This window comes from Diadema antillarum, unplaced genomic scaffold (genome assembly GCF_040938485.1).
Source record: "Diadema antillarum isolate AM-2024a unplaced genomic scaffold, OU_Dant_1.0 seq00001612_RagTag, whole genome shotgun sequence".
In the NCBI taxonomy this organism is placed as follows: domain Eukaryota; kingdom Metazoa; phylum Echinodermata; class Echinoidea; order Diadematoida; family Diadematidae; genus Diadema; species Diadema antillarum.
This window is the reverse complement of record NW_027272325.1, coordinates 807,837-833,784: the sequence shown is the minus strand read 5'-3', so window position 1 is coordinate 833,784 and position 25,948 is coordinate 807,837. Positions and strand designations below refer to the sequence as shown.

General features: G+C 37.7%; 1 protein-coding gene across 1 annotated transcript; it reads left to right on the top strand.

The window, feature by feature from the left end:
- The first annotated feature begins 6,668 nt into the window (after positions 1 to 6,668).
- On the top strand, positions 6,669 to 24,580 carry LOC139711112 (amino acid transporter heavy chain SLC3A1-like). Its single transcript, XM_071623027.1, has 12 exons — positions 6,669 to 6,951; positions 11,861 to 12,091; positions 12,856 to 13,035; positions 13,961 to 14,085; positions 15,512 to 15,637; positions 16,955 to 17,095; positions 17,663 to 17,778; positions 18,247 to 18,463; positions 19,781 to 19,966; positions 20,796 to 20,933; positions 21,979 to 22,095; positions 23,569 to 24,580. Exons 1-12 carry the CDS (start codon positions 6,795 to 6,797, stop codon positions 23,863 to 23,865), a joined length of 2,031 nt encoding a protein of 676 aa, XP_071479128.1. The 5' UTR covers positions 6,669 to 6,794; the 3' UTR covers positions 23,866 to 24,580.
- The last annotated feature ends 1,368 nt before the right edge of the window (positions 24,581 to 25,948 follow it).

The window sequence follows — 25,948 nt, the reverse complement described above, 5'->3', positions numbered from 1 at the left end:
AATGATTCAGGAAATGGAGGGGGTTCAATTATGGCGATATAGTTTTTGTTATTGTTTTCGTACATATTTTGCAGAAGGTCCCCAGTTACTCGCGTCATAGCATGTTTACATGTAGGCCTACACTATTTGACGTTGTCAACGTCTGAGCCATACCTTACAGTGTATGTCGATGTTACTTAATTCTTCGCGAGCGAGCGAAGCGAGCGAGCGCTTGAGAAAATTATGTATACATTTTCCTACAAAACTGTTCAGCTCTGTTACCTGTCTGAAGGCCGGCGTACAAACGTCATGCAATATGCCAAAATTGAAACAATCACATTTCTGCTTCCTCCATTTTTTCCCCTCAAAATTCAGGGGGGATGATTGTACAGGCCATCCCCCCCTCCTCCATTTCAGGGGGGGGGGGATATATCCCCCCCATCCCCCCCCCCCCGGGATTTACGCCCATGTCCCCGCCTCCATAGGAAAAATAAAGCCTGGTTACGTTTGCCTCCATGACAATGTACTCGCGTAGCTGCGTAGTAATGTAGCAAAGCATGTATGGGCGTATTGCGATTTTGTGACACAATCCATCTGAACCAGTGGCAGTGCAGTGGCAGTGAACTAAACGAATCTCTCTGTAAATATTACCAGTGCAGTGTTAGTTAGCTGGGACTAGTCAGTAAAAATCATAATTCCCATTTGCAACGAATGAGACAGCCAACACACTACACTAAAACGACATACCCTCGATAGTCCTGCTCTTCCAAGTCGCAAAACAGACGCCGCCATCTTCACGATAGTTGTTGAAATCAGGCTGTATTACAGTCGCAGTAGTACGCAGCACAGTTCACACACGTAGGATTCGAAGATGCAGGGTAGCACAATACACTCACGAAGCCGCGTAGTACCATAGATAGACCCTACGTGGATTATGCAGCACAGTGAGCAAGTGGAACTGAAGCGGAACTCCCCCACTGACCCACGACACGTTCGGATCGAGGCCGAGCTGGATGCGACCTTTTACAATACTTACCTACTGAGTATCTCATAAGCTCAAAGCACAAGTTGTTCGATGCACTACTTGCTACGGAGGTCGTTGATATTGACGTTTGCTGCCATCTGACTGAGCAAGCAGAGAAGTGCATGTTTATAAATTTGAGATTGTAAATTGTTTTTCTATGGTCACTTTCAGTGAAATAGAAACAGCAGCATGAATTAAGTGAAGAAAATATATTCCTTATTCTGTTGAAGAGGCGTAAGAACTAGCAGGGCAATTACATCTTATCTATGGTCCACAAGGTCGCTGCGAGTCTTTTTAGAGGTTAAGTTCAGTAGCCGATTCCTTACGCATATTCATATGCGAGCGGAGTTCAATATCAAACGAAAGCTATCATTCAACAGAAGCTTTTCGGAAGTTTGAAAATGAAATGCTTTGGGAAACTATTAAAAGTGACAACCTCATTAATGTAAAATCACACAACAATCCCTGGAGAAGTGAGCCCACATGCCCTACTACGTTTACGATATTTTGTTATATTTCAGATGAAATCAAAATTGTTTATCACAGCTTAACAAACCTGTCTATTCGAGATTGATTGTACAAGGAGCTTCAACTGAACGCGAGGTGTTGAGTCGAAAAGAGGCACTAAAACCGAAATGTATTTTTTTGTGAATTGAGTTACAGAGTTCGCAGAACGAGCTATGTTGGCACCGCGATCCGATTAGATATTCGTGCCATCGAGAGTGGGTGTGTACGTGAGAGCCATTCTGATTCGCTAAACTCCGTGGGCTGGGTCGGAAAGCAGAATTTTGATTGGACAGTGTGACAATAGACGATCACTTAGTATCCGAGAGTTTCCGAATGGTACACCGCGCGTTGTCCACTTTCATCCGGTTTGGCCGAAAAATCGATAGGGAACAAGGTGAGTCAACTGAGCAAGGCAAGGACGCAGTTACGACAATTCTTGGACTGTATGGCGCAGTGGTCAAATCGAGATTGTTTTGGTCATCGCTATCCCCCGACCAGCCTTTTCTGGATAAGAAGATGCAAGAGGTCAGAAAGTACATGGGTAGGGGGTATAGTGTCGTATAGGATCTGCTGGTACACCTGTCGCCGAGCGTGGGGCCTACTAGTATTTCAAACTCGCGTGGATGAAGATGAAGCATTAATAATACATGTATAATATATTGCACAAATTAAAGTATTTGTAAACGCATGATTACTGTGAGCATTTGAGAATCATCCCGAATCTATCATAAATATTGTAATGTATCATAAATACTGTAATGTTAAAGGGCATGACTAGTAACTGATCAGTGGGAATCAGTGGGAATGCTGGGGGATGATTGTTCCAATTCTTGTGGGATTCATTTAAGAGTACATTATATATCTACTGTGTGAAAATTATTTGCGTCAGAACGGTCTCATATTCAAGTAATGTGCAGTTTAATGCCCCGTCACTACAGGCATGCTAACCTGGAAACATTAAATTGCACATTACTTGAATATGAGACCATCCTGAAGCAAACAATTTTCACACAACAATAGATATATATTATTGGAACAATCATCCCCCAGCATTCCCCCTGATTCCCACTGCAGCCATCCCCTTTAATACAATTGTATTGTTATTCGTTATCGGCTACCACACAGTCAATCTTTGTGGTTATCCTTAGCAATCGTTCTGTATGTATTTTAGGATGTTACTCATGTGATTATATTACAGATGTATTTTATAATTGATGAAAATGACGATAATATGTTGAAAAGTTTCATACTACTGTTATTGTGTACAATGTCAATGAAATTGCAGAAAATTGATGACATTCAGAGAATTAATCAAATCAAATCAAACAATTGCACATGTTCCAGTGTTTGATAGTTGTATCAGATGCGCAAACTGCACTTAAAGGGACATTCAGACGATTTTCATAATTTCACATCATGTAGTACATAAATCGACAACTCCATAGATTTGTGGAATTTATTGTGGTTCTTGAGCAGAGAAACAATAGTTTGAAAAAAACTTAAACAAATTAAACTGAACAAGGATGATGACATAGGAGGTTCACATTTATTATTTCAGAAATGTAGCAGTGTAATTCCATTACAATACCGTTTGCTTGCGAGTTCACCTGTGTATAATCTATGCATGCCTTATTCTTTTGTTCTGCTTCCTTGAGTCCCAACTCCTGCATTCTTATGGTCACTCTGCCATGTCATAATTCTTGTTCATTGCAATTTGTTCTAAACTTTGAAAACATTCTTATTCTTCATCCCAATTATCACAAATTCTGAAACTCTGTCCTCGTGCTGTATAACTAATTTATAGTTGTTCAAATGTAAAAATCTGAAAATCATCCGGAGGTCTCCTTTAAAGGGATCATATAGTTTTGGTTGAGACCTAATTTCAGGTTTCTAACATTTTTTTTGGTGAGATAATGAGAAACCTCTTATGAAATATGAAAGAGCGTGTAATTCTATGAGGAATTCAACGTTTATTGGATGAAAATTGGTTTTGAAATGGCTGAGATATCCAAAAAAGAGTAATTCTAGTAAAGTGTGGGACCCACACTTTATTACGATCGCTTTGTTTTACTTTGTTTTTGGATGTTTCAGTCATTCCAAACCCGATTTTCATCAAATAAACTTTGAATTCCTCTTAAAATGGTATGCTCTGTACTATCATAAGCGTTTTCTTGGTATTTTGCAAAAATTTAAAAGCCCAATTTTCATCTCCACCAATACTGTACTATCCCTTTAAGATAAATTTTGAAGATACATGTTTTTGGAGTATTGTGTTTTTTTTTCCGAGTCATCGCGTCACACCGTTCGTTCACACTGTCTTGCACTTTCACTTGCACAAAATACACTTTTGTAGTCAATATTGCTGCGTCTTTCTTTTAACAAGCATTGGACCTCTATTCTGTATGAATGTGCGCTGTATAACAGTTAGTTTAACTACGTGCGTAAGTTTATTGATATGGTGTATATATCATACATTGATAGGGCCTCATCCACGTCAAGCTCTGCTTATGATGATAGTTTTAGATAATTCTCTTTTCCCATTGCTATTACTTTTGTAATCGCGCAGAGTGCGTGCGTTATTTTTGTTTTTGTTTTTTCATTCCGCGCTTTATTCCGAGTGTGTCGGCCGTTTCCAGGTAGTCGATGTAATGATCTTCAACTGCTTCTATAAAATTATTCTCAGATGACATGTCTTCTCGAGATGTACACCTGTATCTAACTTGTGTTGTCGTGAATGTAAGGAGATAACATGAACTTTCATTATCATATCACAATTGAAAATTACACTGTTGTATACTGATTTCGCGTCACTAGTATGAATATTCAACCGTTTCACTGTATTAACAATTTGTTGGAGATGAAATAAAACAAGCTGAACTTGAATCTGTAGTACTGATACATGTATGCCTATAATGACGTGTATGAAAGAAGAGAGGCGTTACAGAACAACAGACTCGAGTTATAAGTGTCAAAGATATCATACCTTTTTATACTGCTTAAAAACAAAAAGTTACATCTAAATACACGTGCTTAAATTTTCTCACCTTGTCAAAATAGAAATAACACAACATTTGAATGAATAGGTTTGGAATTAGACTACCCATCCGCGAACTTGAATGACTGAAATACCTCAACCGGTGGTGGCGAATTAGAATGAATGTAGAGCACGTGCTAATTTGAATACTAGTACCCCTTTTACGAATTCGAAATACCTGAATAAGCAAATTTCATTAGGCGTTTTCACGTCAGCCCGATGTTTCGAAATAGCGCGCTATTTTTCTGACTTGGGACATTAAAAAATATCTCGAGCTTGGATTTTTATCGGGCTGATGTGAAAACGCCTATTGATTGAAATGCTAAATATTGAATGAACAAGTTGTCATAGGCGTTTTCACATCAGCCCGATGTTTCGAAATAGCGCGCTATTTTCTGACTTGGGAAATATAAAAATATCTCGAGCTTGGATTTTTATCGGGCTGATGACATGTGAAAACGCCTATTTTGAAAGACAGACTGTGAGATGACGAGGATATTTGCTGATTTGACTAAACCCTATATCTAGTGTATTGACAAAAGTGCAAGATAATCCATAATCAACAGTGCTTATAATAGCCCATAACACGACGTGCACATGTCCATATGCTCTCAAAAAAAAAAACACCAAACAAACGGATCCAAAAGCACATATTTACAACTTCAATTACATTGATGGCATTAATGATTGGGCAGATAGAATGTGTTCGAGAGAAAAGCAGTTTGTGCCGACTTTGGCGGTAAAAGAGACTGAGGTTGGTTAAGAAAACTATAAAGAGGCGATTTGGCAACCATGTTCGCGGGAGCTGGCTGAAATACTTGCATGAAGTTATCAAGCACTGTGATAGGAGTTATTCTCCTTTAGAATACACGACATTGATAACAATGTACAAACTTGCAAAACTCTGCGTGACCAATTGGGCCAACAAAACATGTAATTTCACGAAAAGTATATTTGGCCCGACATCTATGAATATTGACTTGTACTATCACATAATATAAGATGTATGTTATAAACATAATATATATATATATATATATACTCCTAGATGGGTCATTTGGAAGACATTTCCATTTGTTTTATATGCAAATTTTAAAATACATGTTCAATGGCAATTTACGCAATGGAGACACGAAAATTGTCTCCTTAATGACCAGTTGTCTCCCTAATGAAGACACTTCCCCCAATATGTCTCCCTAAGGTGCCAACTAGGGATATATATATATATATATATATATATATATATAGATATAGATATATATAATATATATACATACATACATACACACACACACACACACACACACACACACATCCCTTCCCACCCCCATCCCTCCCATGCACTTGTTTAAGGACCTGTCTTCATTATTAACTTTGCCAGATTTACCGTACATTTTGTAGATTTGTGTCTCAAGAAGATTTTTTTCTCTTTTTATTTATGCCAAAATGCACATTGCCAGTGAAAGTGTGATGATAGATTAAAAGATTTATGTTTCCTGATGCAATCGGATCGGTTTTGATTTTGTACTCTGAATAATTACCTACGAACTCACTCGGTGCTCTTAAAATGTGATTCCAAAACGCCAACATCTATATGCTTTCGATAAACAAAAAAAAAAAAAAATCATTGATATCCACAAATCATATATCATCATAATAGTCACGAATGATATACAATATGATAATGTGTTCTTACTTGCTATGTATCTAATATCTGATAATAGGGTCCGTATTGATAACAGCCGCATAATTAAACACGTATGTTTTATGTGTGTGTATGTATATCATATTTTATTCGTCCACCTGAAACACTTTAGTGTGTTTAATGTTGAGGTGGTCCTCCTTGAACTGCAGCACTTTAGTAATATTGTCTAAATTGAGTATTTAAACGTTTAGAGACGCCAAGGAGGTGTGATACCTCTTTGGAGAAGCCGAGCTGCTGCCGTATACTGACGCAAGAAGACCTTTGATCGTACTCCCATGACACCCTAACACCATACACACCCCCCCCCCCCCCCTCCTTATTGGATTTTGAACGGGGTGCGCGAGAGGCTCAAGCAAACACGGGCGAAGAGAGGGAAGGCTTGTCGCGAGATCTACTCTACAGTCTACAGTGAGCAATCGTCAGAGCAAGTCGACATCAATTCCGGTATAGTCTTCCACGAGCAAATCACAAACGGTAAACGAAGAAAAATCGGCTGTGTCATCTGAGTTGACGACGTCATCACCTGTGAAAAGATCGACATCGCCATGGAGAACGACGGGTACGAGAACGTGGAGATGACGCCGGCCAAGAAGGCCGAGAATGGAGACACGACGTACACCGAGGTCGAGCACGACCTCGAACAGGGATCGTCATCAGGCTCGACGGAGAAGAAGAAACAGCTCTGCACCAGGCCCTATGCCGGTATGTCATTCATTTGTTTTAATGATAGAGATGGTAATAGATAAATAAATGAACAAAATATGAAAGATAATGGCAATCTTTTGCGCCAGGGACGAATATACCGTAAAGGTTTTACTACCAAATGCATAATTCTAATAATCTCCTCGAAAACGAGACATACTGGGGAATGGGTCAGAGTGATTTCAGTGAATGAGAAGCTATACGAAATATTTTGGTCTATCACAATATCGAATTACATTGCATGAACTATACTCAAACATGCTGTCATAATTCTTCAATAAAACATGAATACGAGTGTCTTTGTTTGATAACAAGCTTCTTGCATTTCACAATCAGATTCATGGCTATGACTATCACTGTGTTATGAGGATAACTGTTTCGTCATTCCATTTGAAATTTTTAAAAAAAAGTTCAGGTCATGTACTTTCCGTACAAAAAAGAAATAAACGAAATTATCGTTATGTTGTGGCTCAAAAAGGGACGGAGTAGCAACAGCGATTCGTCTTTTCTCGCACAACAATAATGATGAAGTCCGTGTGTGCTTATGGGCGTAATGTTTACACGGCCCGGTTACAACTGAGTATAGTAAACTAATACTTGAAGCTTGCCCTTTGGTAATCAACATGGGCCTCTCTGTCGCATCATGTTCTTGATATCATACCTCGTGATGCGTGTTCATTCGGTCTGACGTCTTGGAGTTTTATTGTGCGATTAATACAATCATGTGCATGACGATTGCGTTTCAAATGAATGGAAATGATTATTGATGGAGGAAATAAACAGAAACGACATGTCGCGTACATTTGCATAGTACATGCTTAAAAAGTATATGATATTATATAATGTGTGTATATTATATGTAATTATTAAGATATAAATACAGTGTGTATAATATAATATATACATATTAAACACTAATATTTATTTTTTAATTCAATTTGAAGTTATATTAAGTGTATAGTATTGTATGTGTGAATATCTGTGCTTATTAATATTGTGTACATTTGTGTGTATACGTGTTTGCATTGGTGTGTCGGTGAAGAGTACCCTGTTGAAAAATCATGGCAGCCGACACTATAACTATGCAAGTCACATACAATGCATCATACGACTGAGTTGCTCTTAGTACACAATCTCTATTATAATGTTTGCAGGGTGGCTTTAAAACTTTTGAAGATTTATGAAAGTACTGAATTAGAACTAAGTACACCTAAATTTAGTATACATAACAAGTTCTTGATAAAGATTGGCTCATGAGGGATGGTATTGATCCATGTATTCACATCTTGGGAAGCCAAAACTGTGAGACTGTCGACAATCAAACTCTGTAGATTTCATTATTCAAATTTTCATAATACAGCATAGAAACATCCTAACAATGGAGGGGGATGAATCATCACATCGTGTATTATTTTGGAGCATCATACTTTAAGAATCACTGTGAATTATATTATTGTCTCAGGTGAAGGATAAACGTTACTTCAAGAAGACTTTTAATTCAGCAAGCATTTTCCGTTCATTACCAACTTTTGAAGGGCGTGGGACAAAAGACTGTAGAAAGGAGAATAACAAAAAGGCATATAAGAAAGAGGCATAATCAATAAAATCCCCGTGACGAATTTACCGCATGAGAGAGCATCCACTATGTTTTCACCATTGTCATCAATTCAAAGATACCACTCCGTACCAAAGGACCGCAATCACTTTGTATAATCATTAACCACTATACGAACAGAGAGGACTGGTTTGTACCAGTCCTTTACCTAATTTTGGACGAACTCAGATAAGAAACCCATGCCTGATAACAAGTTCTATTAGCCGTTTGATAATGAAGCCACTGTGTACCTTTTGGGTGTCATATAGGTACGATCATCTGCACCCGTTATAATTTTGAGCTATATCTTATCCGACCTTCTTTATAATGCGTGTTATCGCCTTCAGCTTCAGTTTGTTGTTTTGACAAACAAGTAATAAAAATTTGCGCACTCATATATTGATAAATAATCTTCGAATAATGACATGACAAAGCAATAAACACGTGTGTATATGAGGCATTTTATATATTACTCTCTCCACTCCACCCCACCCCTTGAAAAGGGTGATATTCGTATTCCAAAGGTTCGTTATTCAGAAACATACACATTCCCTATAGTGTTCGATAGCGATTTCTTTAAAAAAAGAAGAAAAGTTAATTTATTCGAATATTTGTGACGCTATTTGAAAGGTCCGTTATACCCTAGGTTCGTGATTTTGAAAATGAAATGAGGTTCGCTAGAATGATAATAAAAACGTTCGTTATTCCGAAGTTTCGTTAATTCGAGAATGAAAAGTTGAGTGCCAACGAACTTCAGAATTACGAACCTTGTTTCATTTTTGGATTAACGAGCCTTCGGAATAGCTAACCTTTTTCTTATTTTCGGACTAACGAACCTTCGGAATATCGAACTACTGAATGACTGATATATAGTGTCTGTCCTCTGGTCCCAGCCTATACACTGAGAGAAATATTAATTTCTCTGCTATAAGCGCCATTTTGCTGACGAAAATTACTAAAAGCGATCCCATCTGGTTGTTGATTGACTCTAATTGTTTGTTGTCGTTGTTCCTGGCACTTTGGTTGACCTTGATTTAATGTTCCATCCAGTAATGTTAATGGCCACTGCCTTCAAAACAATCAATGCGTCTTATCTGAAAAGTATGGGGTTGTTTGGTGACGGGGTGTATCCAACTTCAACTTGTACCAACATTATGATGAAATTATCAAAGCATAATTCACCATGTACAAGTTTTGAAAGCAATCAACTCGTTACGTGTATCTTTCATCACATCCGTTTTGTTTCTAAACAAATAAGGATAAATTATAAGCATCCTTATATTTCAAACGATTCCCACCTCACCCCAACCTCACCTCACAAAACAAACTACAAACATGATAATACAATACAATGTGCATGCATGCATGCATGTGTATAGCATGTCTAGAACTCTTTGCTCTTATGAGGATCATTTGCTATGCATTGGCTGTCCCGTTAATCCAAAACCATTTGAATATTGCGATGCAATATAGACCACATTTGCTCATAATTTAGTCAAGGCAATTACTATTCCCAGATCCCAGAAGCCACCCTGTACGGCGGGGCCAACTACTTATCATACCATGCCGGCATTCGATCCGGACGATGGAGCGCCCGATGTGTACTCGGCGGGCCAATTTTGGCAGGCTTGATAAAATAAAACCCCTAGGCGGGCTTCTTGTGATTCGATCGTGCAAGGTGCATGCCAGGAAACAGGCATCCAGTCCAAATCGATTTCTTTCTCTCTTTTTCTTCCAGCCGTGATCAAATCTAGTCGTCTTCCTTCCAATGGAATAGCATTAACTATAATGGATGCATGACGTCATGTTTGTACGCTGACGTCAGCACTTTATCTTCCTGTCTCCTCTGCAGTCTTCCGCAGGTCATCTTCCTAAATCTCATCTCCTCTATCGTATTGATGTTCTTTATAGATCTCCTTTCCTCCCTCTTTCCGATCCATCATTTGTGTCTTCTATATCGCCCGAGGTCTATTATTGTGCGTGATAAATGAAAACAATGAAGCATTGCATTAATATTTGGTATGACGATTAAAGACAGTCTGAATGATCTGAATCAAGGGATATCAAACACACCAGAAGGATGTCGGAAAGCTCAAGTCGAGTCAGTTTAATTCAATTCATCCAACATCATTTCAGGAGTGCATTGAGAAGACAAACAAAAATACCCTTTATATTCAAAGCAATTTGAAAAAAAAAAAAAGGAAGAAGAGTATAGAACTTGACGGTGGGAATGCATGCAAGGAGGAGAAGCAGTGCTCATAGATAGGAGCCCAAATAACACTCAGATATTAACGTCGAATAAACGTAAAAGGGAGAGAGAAAGGTAATCATTCATTGTAAAGTGTATTCACATGCAAGTAAACAAAGGTCAGGCTGCAAGTAAGTTCATTTCATCGATGAGGACATGTTATAAAGTTTTACAATTGCTCTGTTCAATATTTTGTCATTTTAACCAAAAAAAAGAAAAACTTGCACACAAAGCGAAATAGCACACGGACATCCATACCTTCACGCATATACCCCCAAAACACACACACACACACACTCACACACACACACACACACACACACACACACACACACACATAACCCCCCCCCCCCAAAAAAAAGAACAAACAAACAAACAACAAACAAACGAACAAGAATTTCAAATGGAGAATCCATTAAATTGTTCGGTATTCAGTTGGGTATCAATATTGAGCTCGACAATCGAAATGTGGCAATGGGATGCTCATTAGTGATGCCATAACATTGTTATCTTTTCTTAAGCTAAACTTTATACTTTGTCTGTACTTTAAAACAAGTTCTGTTTAGAACATGCTCGTGGGACTATCATTGACATATTTATCAATTATCAATTAGTGCTCTAACGGGGCAAAGTTTAATTTTGCCGATATACGTTGCTAGTATATTGTTGCTGTCGTTGTTTTGACTGATCCACGTCTTTCAAACTCCGCTTCTCGTCGCAGTATATCACTCTTTTCCATTTCTTATTATTTACTTTTTTGTCACCATTGAAAAGCATGTATTTTTTCATTATTCGTACATGTATTTTGTGTAATACTTTATATGTTTTTTACATGTACAACTTCTTTGAAATTTTAAAACGATGTGTATGAATTGACAGATGTAAATGTATATTTTTGTTTGATTGAAATAAAGTACTTATACCCAAATGGAAAAATTGAATTGAAAGGTGGTACATGTATAACCAATGATGATTATGGTGATAAACTGATGATGATGGTATTGATATTCAGATAATGGTATCTGCATGTAATGTTTTTGTTGTTTTTGTTTTTCTCACCCCAACAGGAATGGGAAAGGAAGAACTTCTCCAGTTCTCGCAAACTCCTGGCTGGCGAGCTGCTCGCTGGATTTGCCTCCTCATCATCCTGGCCGGGTGGTGCGCCATGCTTGCTATGGCCATCGTCCTCATCGTGACCACGCCCCGCTGTCTGCCGTGGTGGCAGTCGGCGGTCGTCTACCAGATCTTTCCCCGAACATTTCAAGACAGCGACGGGAACGGCGTCGGCGATATCAGAGGTATTCTTTGAGCAGGACAGACTCCATTTGCCGCACCTCTTCTTCATTCTCGATCCCCTTGTCATTGAATTTGAAGAACTAAAAAAAAAAAAAAAAAAAAAAAAACCGTCATTACAAGTCATCACAAATTAGTCTACAAGCTACAGATGATAAGAAAATTTTGTTGATTGTGGTTGTAATTATGTTGATCATTATGTGAATTAAAGATAATATAAAGTTTTGGTACCTCAAAAGTTTCCCTGAGTTTCCTTGTCTTAGTTTGTATTTCAGGTTAAAGTGCCTTTCATAATAACTAACACTGTGAGACTTACTCGCCCCAAAGTGCTCTCATATCTTAGTAATCATGCAATAATGGTTTCGTACCAGAGCAGAGCGGGCTCTGAAAAATTCGAACGAGCCGTTATTATAGTTTGACTCGACGCGGTACCGCGAGAATCAATATGCACGTATTGTACGAAACCATTATTGCATGATTACTAAGACATGAGAGCACTTTGGGGCGAGTTAAGTCTCACAGTGTTAGTTATATGAAAGGTACTTTAACCTGAAACACAAACTAAGACAAGGAAACTCAGTGAATAGCAATTTTGGCAGAACGAGTCCTGCTCTTGTTATCATTATCGTATTCATTATCATGTTTCTTATTGCATTCGTTGTAACAAATGCTATTAGTAATACGATTAACAACATTGCTTGTTGCTCTCATCATCAAATTATTTCCCGACCTGAATAGCTTTGGAAACGTGTCTGGTTTAATTTTGCAGGTATCATTGACCGCGTCGACTACATCAACAGTTTGCACGTCGACGCAGTCATGCTCAGTGCCGTCTACAAGTCCGGTGGCAAAGACAACAGCGAAGACATCGTCGACTTCAACGACGTGGACACAGAGCTCGGGACGATGGACGATATGTCCGATCTAGTTCAGGCCCTGCACGATTTGAGTAAGAAAGAAAGGCTGTGTAGTTTGTAAGCCTGAGAGATACGATTATATATCCGTGCAATAATCAGCCCTCCGTCGTCAGGTCTTCCTCGTGCAAGAGAGGATTAGTGTGCGTAACAGATCCCTCGTGGATAACCTGATGAGGCGTTTGTAGAAAACCATACGAGCTGCAGGACGCCATCAGTCAAATTCATGACACTGAAAAAAGAAATAATCGTTCTCATTGTGTTTAGTCGAATGTAATGCATATCACCTCTCATGGCACTGATATATCTTAAAGAATATGGATAGGATATTGTGGTTGTTGTTGGTGTTAATAAATCATAATAAAGAAACTAGTCGGCGTTACAGTTCAATCTTCCCCAGAGCAATCATCGCACTTGTTCATTAATCCTGTACAAATTACTCATATCTCAAGAAAATACGCTGTCGTACAGCCTACTTCCTAACCCTATATAAACTCGACATGTTGATAAATGTCATATCAGAAGTAGATATTGAAGTAGAATTTATTTTGACCCCTTCATTTTATTTAATAATATTATGACTGTAATCCTTTTGAAAAATGCATGCCCTAAAGTAAATTTATAATACCACGTAACGGCGCAACTTATAGTCGCGTCTCTAAGAGTGAGGCAAAAGGGTTACAGCGAGAGAGATTTGGGAGATTTACGCTCCTTTGGTTGGGCGTCCACCATTGAAGTTCATCCCTGGGTTCTCCATTTTCCACCAAGATGATCTAGAATAGAAATATGCTTTACCTTTTTTGAGAGTTTCTGGTTAAAATAGTGGACAGAGGTGATTCCAAAAATGATATAATACAATGTACCCCACTATTGTATTGTATGAGAATGTCTCACTATTTAGAGTGAGTTTCTTTCATTAAAAAAAGTAATATTCTACCCGTGTCTTCTCTTTTCTTGCAGACATCAAATTGATACTGGATTTCATTCCCAACCATTCTAGCGACAAACACGAGTTTTTCAACCGCTCGCTTAATAGCGAAATTTCGGATTATTATTATTGGGCCAACGAAGTATATAACAACTGGGTACGTATACACTCGCCGTCGGCAATAAACTTGACAGAAGTTAAAGCATTTCGATGTTCACTGTGGAAGCTGGATGGTGGTTGAGCCTTGTGTTTGTCTGAATGTGAATCACATCATCGCCCTCCTCTATATAAAGAATTTTGTCAAATTGAGACAAATTTGGAATTTTGAAAAGTTCATTATATAGAAGAGGGCGATGATGTCATTCACTCAGTCTTCTTTACGTTGTTTACAAAAGTAACCACAAGTTTTGGTAATTGACCTACACCCCTTTCCCTTGCACATCCCAGTTGAAATTTTTTCAATGACTCATAATTTGAATCGAAAGACACAATTCATTGTTTTCATTCTCTCTAAAAAATATTTCAATTTCAGCGAAAGATTTGTGTCCAGATCAATGAGAGAGGGATGATAATATCACTACGACACAATTTTCTGGAAAATATGAACCTTTCAAATTTCGTAACTTAGCTCGATTTTCAATGGAGTTATAAATGCATTTTTTCACTTTTTTTTACTTGGTTCATTAACCTGAACTTTAACTTGTGATGGAAAGGTGGAAGATGACCAGTTCTGCGGACATCGAAGCTTCATTTTTACTCTGTTTGAAAATGATAATCCATCGAACACCCCCCCCCCCCCCTTGTTGGCTTTTTGAAGAAGAATTGAGGCCTCAAAATTGGACGGATTTCCTATAAAGTCAACATATAAAACCCGTCTTGCATTTAACACCTCACTAGATCTGGTGAGCTTCGACTGAATGCCCCATTACACTGCTCCCATTAGCATCAGCCCACGCAGCACACCCAATATGCAGAGCGTCAACAGTTTGTGGGATAAATTAATAAATAGAAAGATGGATAGAATGATAGAATGATGAATGAAAGAAAGATAAAAAAGTGGTCAAAGAAAACGGAGGGAAGCGAAGAAGAAGTGAATGAGAGTTACAGAGCTTAATGTGTCTTGCCCTTTTTTATGATATCATTATAAATGATTGAGCTCAACTCCTGTGCCGTCTCTGCGCTAAGGTGATGATATATTTTTGGTCGAGATGGGGTTTCAGTTTTTTTTTTTACTTTTTTTGTAATTATATGATTTTCGCGAGATAGTTAGAAACCGCATTTGAAATTTTTCAGAGCATAATATACTGAGAGGTATCCCAAGTTTTTTGATGAAAATCAGTTTTGAAATAGGTGAGAGTAAAACCTTTCGTGAATCGTTAGGAAAGCTTTGTTTTGGATATCCCAGCCATTTCAAACCCAATTTTCATCAAATAAACTTTGAAGTCCTGCAAGAATTGTTTGCTCTTCGATATTTCGTAAGACGTTTCTCATTATCTCACTAAAATGTTGACAAACTGAAGCCCCATCTAAACCAACTCTCGATCATCCCTTTAATTTATTCTTCCTGTCATTTCCATCTAAAGGGAAGTCTCTACAGCGGCAGTGCTTGGACACATGATAACGCTGAGGAAAAGTTCTTCTTCCATCAATATTCTGAGTACCAGCCGGACTTCAACTTAAGATGGCCAGCTGTTCTGCGGCATTTATCGGTATAATATATCTTCTATTTTTTATTTGATTAGATTTAATTCATATCCTTCAACGTAATTCCATGCCCATTTTTTTTCGGTAATATCGCAGAAAACATGCATAAAAATAACGGTGAATTAATAATATTATATATATGTGTGTGTGTGTGTGTGTGTGTGTGTGTAATATATATAATTGAAGGAAAGAAAAGAAATGTGTATATAACTTTCCATTAGCAAAATCTATATTGTATTACCTAATGCAGAAGAAGGGCTGCCGCTGAAAGCGGTTGCTTGAACACGTGGCAGCCCAGAAAAGCTACGGGGGGGCAAAAACACATTATACATTTTTTCTCTTTTTTTTTTGTAGAACTGAAAAAGAAATTTGAACATATACATAAGGTATCATAGTGCACTAGATTTATATTCTAAAACAGAGCGCATAATAAAGATATCGTAAGTTATGAATATAATTATGACAATGTGATTCTGAAAAAAAAATGGCGATAATGATGGGAGTGATGAGGAAGGGGCGGGTGAGTGACTATTTGCAGTACTTTGATATCTACTTCATAAAAAGACAAAAACAAAAACAATATATACGGACTGTAGTCTGACAGTAACATAGTTTTCACTTTACTGATAAAAACAAAAACAAAACAAAGATAAAGACAAAAACAATATTTACATACTGTAGTCTGATAGTAACATAATATTCACTTGTATAATTTGGTGGTCAAGATTAGATATCCGTTCTCCGTAAAATTTCACGCCTATGAATTCGGGAACCCATTTTACAAGCATTATAAATATATATATATATATATATATATATATATATATATATATATACACACATATATATATATATATAAATCATATATTACTTTCTTTCTTCTTTTTTTGGTGAGGTGATGAACAACTTCTTGTAATTCCATGAAAAATTTAACATTTATTAGATGAAAATTGGTTTTGAAATGGCTGAGATATCCAAAACAGAGCGATTCTAATAAAAGAGGTGACCAACCATTTATTATGATCGCTTTGTTTTACTTTATTTTTGGATGTCTCACCTATTCCATAACCAATTTTCATCAAATAAACTTTGTATTCCTTTTTTTTTTTAGGAGTGGGATAATCTACCGAAAGACTACAGGGCCGGGGCATGTATGCATCCCTGTATATAGGCACAGGTTAATGTAACATGATACCACTATCAAACAAAAAATGTTTCGACTAATGAAGAAATTGATACAGTGTGTGACTTTCAACACAACGGAAAAGGTAGTAGAGCAAAATAATGGGGGAAAAAACCCTTTAACCCTTTACTTCTCACAGGATGCTCTTGAGACCTGGTTTACCCTTGGCGTGGACGGTCTGAACATCCGAGGGGTTAATTATCTGTACGAACGGAGGGATCCAACAGATGCTGACGAGCCGCCCACTCCAGACTACCAGGATCCTGGATCCTCCTTGCAGGTAATCCCCTTAAATTCTATAGCTTATAACAGTCCCACAGCAGTAGCCAATCTATGATACAATTGTATATTCAAATCTTTTTTCCGTGGTAAACCTGAAAAGGAAATTCACCCTTAATAGAACAATGCTATTGAGTAAAATGACTGCTTTAAAAGAACACAATCAGTGAGGTGTTAATGAAATCAGACAATGATTATTCTTTCAAATGCTATGAATTGTTCAAGTTTTGGACAAATCCTGCTTTTGTTAATAACACATACACACATCACACACGAACACATGACACAAACACACACATATATACATGTATGTATATATACAATTGTATATATCATATATATATATATATGGCCTATAGAGAAAGAGAGAGAGTTTAATCGCAAAACAAATTAGCTCTATTCTTGTTAAGTTGAGATATTATCTGCTATTACTGTCAACAAACAAGGAAAATATAGCGCTTATCCCATTTTGCCATCACACTCTTCATATTTAGAACATATACATAAAGGTACTATATTACACATGTACGCTTTTTTTTTCAATTTCAATTGTATTCTTCTCTTTAAGCAATACGACGAAACTTTGCACGTGTATACTGCTGAGTATGGCAACGAGGCTCATGACCTTCTCCAAAAGTGGCAAAACGATGTGTTCTACAAGTACTCAACTGCTGGAACCTACAGGTATTATGGGGTGGTAGCAATTTCATGTGCAATTGCAATTTGCGATTACATGTACATCATTATACATGGCATGTACTAGTATGTAGGGTATTATTAGGTATCTATGTTTTGGTTTTTTTTTCTTTGTTTGTTTTCATTTTATCTCATTCAATTTTGGAATAAATTCATGAAATTCGTTCTAGGCTTTCGAAGTTTCATGACATTGCATGGATTTCGTAAATGGTATTTATTTTTTTTTTTTGACTATTCTTTCGTACGTTTGCTTATAAATATTACAATGTCATGTCTACATGTTTAAATGTGTATTATGTATGTATGTATGTATGTATGTATGCATGTATATAGGCCCCTACATTATGTGGAAATGATAATGTGCTTGCATGTACCTACTCTCATATTGCATAATCACAAAAATCGTACGTATATCAAAGCAAACTGATGAGAGTCGTTTTATGTCCTATAATACAGGGTTATGTTAACAGACTGCGGTAGCAACTCGACCTACGCGCAGTCGTTCTACGGCACGGATGACAGCCCCGAGGCCGACCTGCCCATGAACTACAACCTCCTGGAGATCGGCGACCCCTCCGGGCTCGGCGGGGAAGTCACCGGTAGAGAGATCGACACTCTGGTGAAGAGTTGGATGGGATCGATGACGAGAGAAGGCAACTGGCCGAACTTCCAGGTAAAACTCACGTCGCAGAGCTGGTTCATTGACGGGGGAACACCTGCAATCAGCCCGCTTGCGTCCTTTGATGTGACGAAAGGAAGTTATGATGCTAACAACTTTGCTTGCTCACAATCAGTAATGTTAACTTTTGTGCAGGAATCTTCTTAATAGTGTTGTCAAAAGTTCCGTTGAGTTGATGGTGATAATTATGAGCAATTACGTTTTGGAGAGATGACTATTAACGTGTTGGGTGTATAAGAAGATATCACCACAGCCACGATGCAGAGGTGAGGAATAAGGAAGGGGCTGGGACAACTTTCACTAAATCAGCCATGTAAGAGTACGTCTTCTCTATACATGATCGTCTTTGTTATAAAAAAAAATCAAGATCAATTGGTTTATATAAGTTTAAAATGATTGTCTTTATCTTTGGCGGTGACTGGGTCAGAGATAAAAGCAGTTGTCTTTTCGGCGTGCTTCGCTAGAATTCGAGCATACCGCGCTACTTTTGTGAGCTTGTATTTCATACAAAGACAAAACCGATGCAAATGTGCAAAGGAAAAAAATAGAAGAAAAATCTAAACAGCGCACGGTTCTGGCGTTACACTATAAAAGTTTTATAAAGACAGAAAGGGCGACTTCATCACATATGCTTCAGATCACCGTATCTTATGCAGTATCATATTCAACAGGTATGCCTATTTACACGAAATAATAATTAGTTCCTAATGTGCGGCAAGTTAGTGATAGAGGCACTTGAAAGATGGTTTCTGAGGTCGATTGGAGACGCCTGTAGATGTGAAAGGGGTGCTAGACAGAAAGTTATGAAAAGTATCTCCCTATATACAGTAATTACAAAATAATTGAATGGCTTCACCTACTATAGACGACTATCATAATGAATGACTTATTTATGGAACAGCGTTGCATACCGGTGATGAGGAGGGGGAAAACGCCAGTTGAAAGTATTCTTGGATCGTGTTTTTATCATCACTTCCTTTGGCGATAAACATCGCAGATAATCTTTGAAAATACATTTGTGTTTTTCTCGCAAATATAAACGATGTGATTTCTAACTGAAATCATGCATACTTTTGAGTATCGGTACTTTGATATGCCACGAGTGCATGTCGACAATTTTGTTTGTTTGTTTGTTTGTTTGTTTTTGTTTTTGTTTATTTTATTTTATTCTTGGTATGCGTGTGTTTTTTAATCAAATGATGATTGAGTAAGCAGCAATCGCATTTTTTCCTTCTTCTCCTCCTCCTGTTGATCCTCCTGCTCCTCTTCCTCCTCCTCCTCCTCCTTCTTCTTTTTACCTATCACGTCCAGCTCGGGAACTACGCAGCTAGTCGCATTGCCAGTCGTCTCAACCGACTCTACAGCAAAGTGGCCAACATACTCCTCCTTACCTTGCCCGGCACGCCCATTTGTTACTATGGTGACGAGATTGGTATGGAGGACATTGTACTGACCGAGTTCAGTCAAGTGAAAGATCTAAGAGCTATCAGTGATCCGGTAAGTGTTTCGCAGTGGCGGATCCAGAGGGGGCGCACCGGATGCGCGCACCCTCTTTAGTTTTTGGTAAAACAAAAGAAATAAAAAGAAAAAGTGAGATGAAACCCGGAGTAGCACCAGAAATATTGTTTGCGCCCCTCCCCCCCCCCCCCCTCCCCCACTTACGGAAATCCTGGATCCGCCCCTGTCTCGGTTGTTACTCAAACGGCCATTATATCTTTTACTTATTTATAGACAATTACTAAAAATATATTACAGTGGATGATAAACTCATTTGTTAGATGGCAACCTGATGTCCTGTATGATATATTATTCTTATACGGAATCACAATATCTTGGAATCGACGAGATCACTATCACAATATTCTTTAAAAGGGTTATAATGCCGATTACGAATTTTGACATCGAAGTTCGGAATAATGAACGAGTAATCGTTACAGATATTTCTAAACGAATGAGAACGAGTATAAAAAGTTGAGAATATAAGAATGTGACGTGAAAAAAAAGAAGGTTAAACTCTAATACTAGTACAATCACGATAAGAAACCATGTAAGATGTTTTTGATGCTGTTAGCGTTGTTCTGTTTGACAAATCAATATTTGTGAAGAAAACGTCTTACCCCCTCTGCCCGCGTTTCTTTATCGTTTTTTATTATAATTGTCATTATTATTATTATTTTTTTCATCATTATTACTATCTACTATTATTATCATTATCGTCGTCATTGTCATTATCACCATCATCATTGGGTTATTTTCAAAACTGCTATTATTCTTATTATTTTCAAACCCTCGGTTTGTGTTAACTTGTTTCTTCCCTACAATGCAGCAATTGTGGCGGTCGAAAACTCGAGACCCCCAACGTTCTCCCATGCAGTGGGACACTTCGGAGCCCAACGCCGGATTCTCCTCCAACATGTCCACTTACTTGCCTGTGCACACCAACTACCAAGACGTGAATGTGATGGTGAGTTTCTCTTTACTTGTTCGGTACATGTATTGGTTTTGGCCTTGACGGCAAACTAACTGAGACGGATGAGGAGACTATTAGACGTTAAATTATGACGTTTGTGTGGACAACAAATAAAGGAAATATAAAGAAATTTTCACAAAAACTCACTTCCCACCAAACACATAACATTTTCAGAACGTTTCCTAAACGTCTTTTTGAGGTTGCGTACGTCTTCGTATAAAATTGACGTTTTTAAAACGTACATACGACTTAGCATTTACCGCAAAGCACAGGTTTTTTTTTGGAAAACGTTTTAAAAACGTCAATGGACGTTACAAAACGTTTTTATCGTGTCTGCTACGTCTTCGTCTTTTATAAACGTCGAAAGGGTTCTGATTATTTAAACAATAATAACAATAATGATAATAATAATAATAATAATAATAATAATAATAATGATAACAATAATGATAATGATAATAATAATAATAATAATAATAATAATAATAATAATAATAATAATAATGATACGCAAGTGGGTCCGTGGAGCACATTCGTCACTTTCAGCATTGTGCGTAACTTCTGCAGGACCCGTGTAAGCGGTATCTAGATTCTCCAAATGCTGGTTTGATGTTACTTTGTTGCTCGCTTATTATTGTCAAGTCTTCACAGAGAGAATTTACATATTCATAAAATTGAGTTACCAGCTGTAAAAATTGCGATGGCATTATTGTTTTAATACCCTATTTTTCTGCAGAGAACATTATTATGAAATATACAATTAATAGCGACGGTAATAATGCGGCGATTGTTTTTAACAGGCAAACTCCCGACATCTTTTGAATAAACAGGGACCTTTATCCCCCCCCCCCCGCAAAAAAAAAAGGTGGTTATAGTGAGGACGGATACGTTATAACTCTTATTGAAATAGGTGGTTGGAATAAATTGAAACTTATGTGTACTTCACATATGACCCAAGCCATGTTTTCACAAATATGAAATAATTTAATGATGAATTCACTGCTGTTTGTTTATTTTTTTCTGTAATATTCGTGCATAGAGCCAAGAGGAAGAGGAAAGCTCGGTACTCAGCGTGTTCCGTCGCATGACGCAGCTTCGCCGTGACAACCGCGCGTTCCACTCCGATAGAATAACCTACATTATGTCTTCAGACGAGGTTTGTTCGTATGCCTGTTGTGGTGCTTCGTGTAGCACAGCATGGTGTGGTCTGGTGTGTGGTGTGGTGCTGTGTGGTGTGGTGTGGAGTGGTGTGGTGTGATATGGCGTGGTGTGGTGTAGTGTGGTGCGGTGTGGTGTGACGTGGTGTGGTGTGATGATCTCGCCGTAGCGGTGTGGTGCAGTGTTGTGCGGTGTGGTGCGGTGTGGTGAGGTGCGGTGTAGCACAGTGTGGTGTGGTGTGATGTGGTGCTGTGTGGTGTGGTCTGGTCTGGTATGAGGATCACACCGTAGTTTGATGTGGCTTGCTATGGTGTGGTAGTCTATGCTGTATACGTGGTATGGTGCACGGTGTGCAGTATGGCGAAGTCTTATGGTGCATATTGTGTATGAAGTATTAGATGTCTCGGTTTAATCAGTTTGATTAGAGTTCTTTTATTTCTATGGATGTTTCCACGACATGTTTCTCTGACACGGACGCATTGAAAGTAGTTTCTTGAAAATGACGTCACGATGTTCAGAGAATTTCAAGCGAAATACAGTATTACTCTATGTAACAGGCTAGATTTTCAAATCAACTTATACCTTTTAAGAAAGGATGACTTTGTCGTCAAAACTATAAACCTTTCGTTTTCAGGCGACTCAAAACACTGACAATATTCAGGTAATGCCGTATTTTTTCAGCACACAGTCGTACAAATAAATTATAGACAAAATGAAAACTTTTCTTTTTTTCAGGAGGTCAGCTTAACTGATGTCAAATTTTCATCTTCTCGTCGCAAAAACTAGGACATTTTGTTAGAAATTGGTGAATTTGCCACATTGATAAACACAACTCCCTACCCAACCCCTCCCCCTAAAAAAAAAAGGCCTCTATGCCTCCTCAACACCATTTCAGTTTATGAAAGGGGCTGCCCTTTCCAAAACTGTTTTGGTTTGACAATGTTTTATTCACATTGTGATGGTTCACTGGACACAATTTTTCATTTTTGTGATGTCACAGTACCACAATTACAAACACTTATGATTGTGTCAAAGTGACATCTCTTTATCATTTATCCTTATGTCTTCAGGTATACAGAAATGCTCTCAGAGAAGCTTGTGTAGCATGTTTCATTGTACATGACTGTACACTTAAAGAAATGAAATGGTGAATCAATATTTCAAAATGATATGTTGTCTCTCCTCCAACCTTTTGTAAATGTTGCATTTAGCCCGCAAATGTTGAATTTTTATACCATTCATATTTTTTAGCTTAAACACGAAATGGTAAATCCAGCATCTTTAGTGTTAAAGTTCATATTACAAAGGGTCAGTGAGAAACAACATTTAAGATGTTGGATTTACCATTTCGTTCTTTTAGAGCGTACGATTTAGATATTAAAGATATCGAAAAGAAGAAGAACCTAACACATCTAATAGATTTATACTGATTTTTACTATTCTGCCATTTTGATCACTCACCTGTTTGTAGGTATTTGCATATGTTCGCGAGGTTCTCCGCACGAGGGAACGCTTCTTCATCGCCCTAAACTTCGGTAACGTAGACAGCGAAGAAGACTACTACCACACCAACGATGGCAACCAGCTGCCCATTCAGGGTACCGTTGTCGTCGCCACCAACACCGAGCGCGAAAGCTCGCGGGTCGAGCTCAACAAGCTTCACCTGGCGCCGGGAGAGGGCGTCGTTGTGCTACTGGACGAAATCGTGTACGTGAGCGACAGCTGGTGGTACCAGTACTTCAGACCGGCGCCCGAGCCCAGTAATTGAAGTGATAGAACAAAGCAATATAAATAATAATTGATACGGCCTCAGTTTCATTCTTGTGCGATACAAAGAGCACACGTAAGTTTTAAAGATTGATTGTGAATGTCTTGAAGAAGTGAACTGTGGTATAACACAACAAGTTGTGGATTGTGATGTAGTACCTCTTGTGTTTGGTGAGTATTGTAGACCTGCACCATTGAAGTCAGTTCCCTGGCATACTTAGCACATCTTGTATTAGTGTTTGATTCCGCTATTGCTCTTTTAGATAATACAGTCCGCATTTCTTCATGAATGTTAATCTTTTCATAGCTACTCACAAAAGGGCAACATATTTCTTTCTCTTGATGTCAGTGATACTGACTGGTTGTCCCTGGAATATTTTGAACTTTTATAGAGATAGTTAGTGTCTTTGATATCATAGGTGTCTTAGCAAGAACAATCTTACATGAAATACTCATGACCAGGACTCGCCAGAAATGCAAAATATATGTGAGGCTTCCATTTTCATAACTCACTGAACTAAAAAACAACAACAACAACTTTGCACTCACTTATGTTTTCATTTTGTGATCATGATTCACTATATGAACGTGATATGAAAAAATACAATAAATCTGTGGTATAGTGAAACAGACGTGTTACCTCAATGAATTAAAAAAGAATAAATTGATGGAGATATTCCTTGAATGTGTAAATAAACCAAATAAAAACGTTTTCCTCATTGCATAATTAATATGTTGTTCAGAGTAGTACTTATAATAAACGGAATGATGCAACAGTTGCATTTCATGTGTGTGTGTGTGTGCGCGCGCGCGTGCGCTTATGTTTGTGTGTGTTGAGTATGTGTATCATACGTTCTCCCTGTCTCTCCTTTCGTCTTCGTTCTTTTTCTTTTTACTTTCCTTTCATCACAAACGGAGGGGTGTCGGACAATAATATACAATGATGTATTATACATGAATAATGTATAAAATGCATAAAACATAATGATGCATAGACATAAATAAGAAACAAACTGGTAATGCATTTCTGGCCGATAAGGTATATCAACTTAAACTTTATTGGCTAAAATCCATTGCCAGTTTGTTTGATTTTTAATTTCATCGTTGAGTCAGGTAATAAGTATGATTATATATATATTATATATACATAATACATCATATGAATATTATATATATATATATATATATATATATATATATATATATATATATCATATTGAAAGTTTTATTGCAAAATGGTCTAAGCGCCATTTTCAAACATTTCAAAGTAAGTCCACATTATTGAAAGATCTAATTAAACCTTTCCGGCAACACGTAGCTTGTAACAACAAGGAATATTTTAGAAGTTATGATTAAAAACATCCTGTATTTTCTTACCATTTTCTTTGTTTTTTTAACAGCTTTAATCACAGATATCTCAACACGAATTGATTTAGCTCGTTTTGTGACAAAACTCTTCATATAATTATCATCATCAACAACAACAACATCATCACATCATTACATCATCATGCTGGCGTAGCCTGCCGCGCTTATAAGTTAATCACAGCTCCCTCCAGAAAGGCGATTCTAAAGCGTTATAGAAATCCAATTCTTGACAAAGCATTGCCGGGGATGCACATTTATTATACCGCTGGATATACTTCCGTGTCTCTACGTTATACGTGAATTCCGAACGAATGAAGAGAGCGTTTATACTTTCTTTAGGCACTGTGAGAGAGTTTCGTGGAAGACATTAGTGTATACTTTCCTCAAAACTATCGATGCTGAAATATAATATGCATAATTATAACAATCGTTTATTTTATATCCTGCATAACTTTTTTTTTTCCGTGAATGCTGTATTGTGGGATGAGAGGCATGGTTGGAAGATCCCCGCGAGCCACTCAACATAATCATGATAGCCATTATTCAAAATATAGTTATAGCAGTTTATATGTTGTTTGATGCAGACACGCACAGATAGGTTATTCCTGTCCCCCTTCCCCGCATTTTAATGACTGGATTGTGTTGTTGCAAGGTATGTGTGTATCGTTTATGCAAACACCGTAATGGCGCTGTCTGATTGCTTGTGCATGTATATC

Coding starts and splice junctions, on each gene's coding strand:
- LOC139711112 (XM_071623027.1), top strand. CDS start 6,795: ATGGAGAACGACGGGTACGAGAACGTGGAGATGACGCCGGCCAAGAAG. Junction 13,036..13,960: donor TCAGGCCCTGCACGATTTGA/GTAAGAAAGAAA, acceptor CTTTTCTTGCAG/ACATCAAATTGATACTGGAT. Junction 18,464..19,780: donor GCAACTGGCCGAACTTCCAG/GTAAAACTCACG, acceptor TATCACGTCCAG/CTCGGGAACTACGCAGCTAG.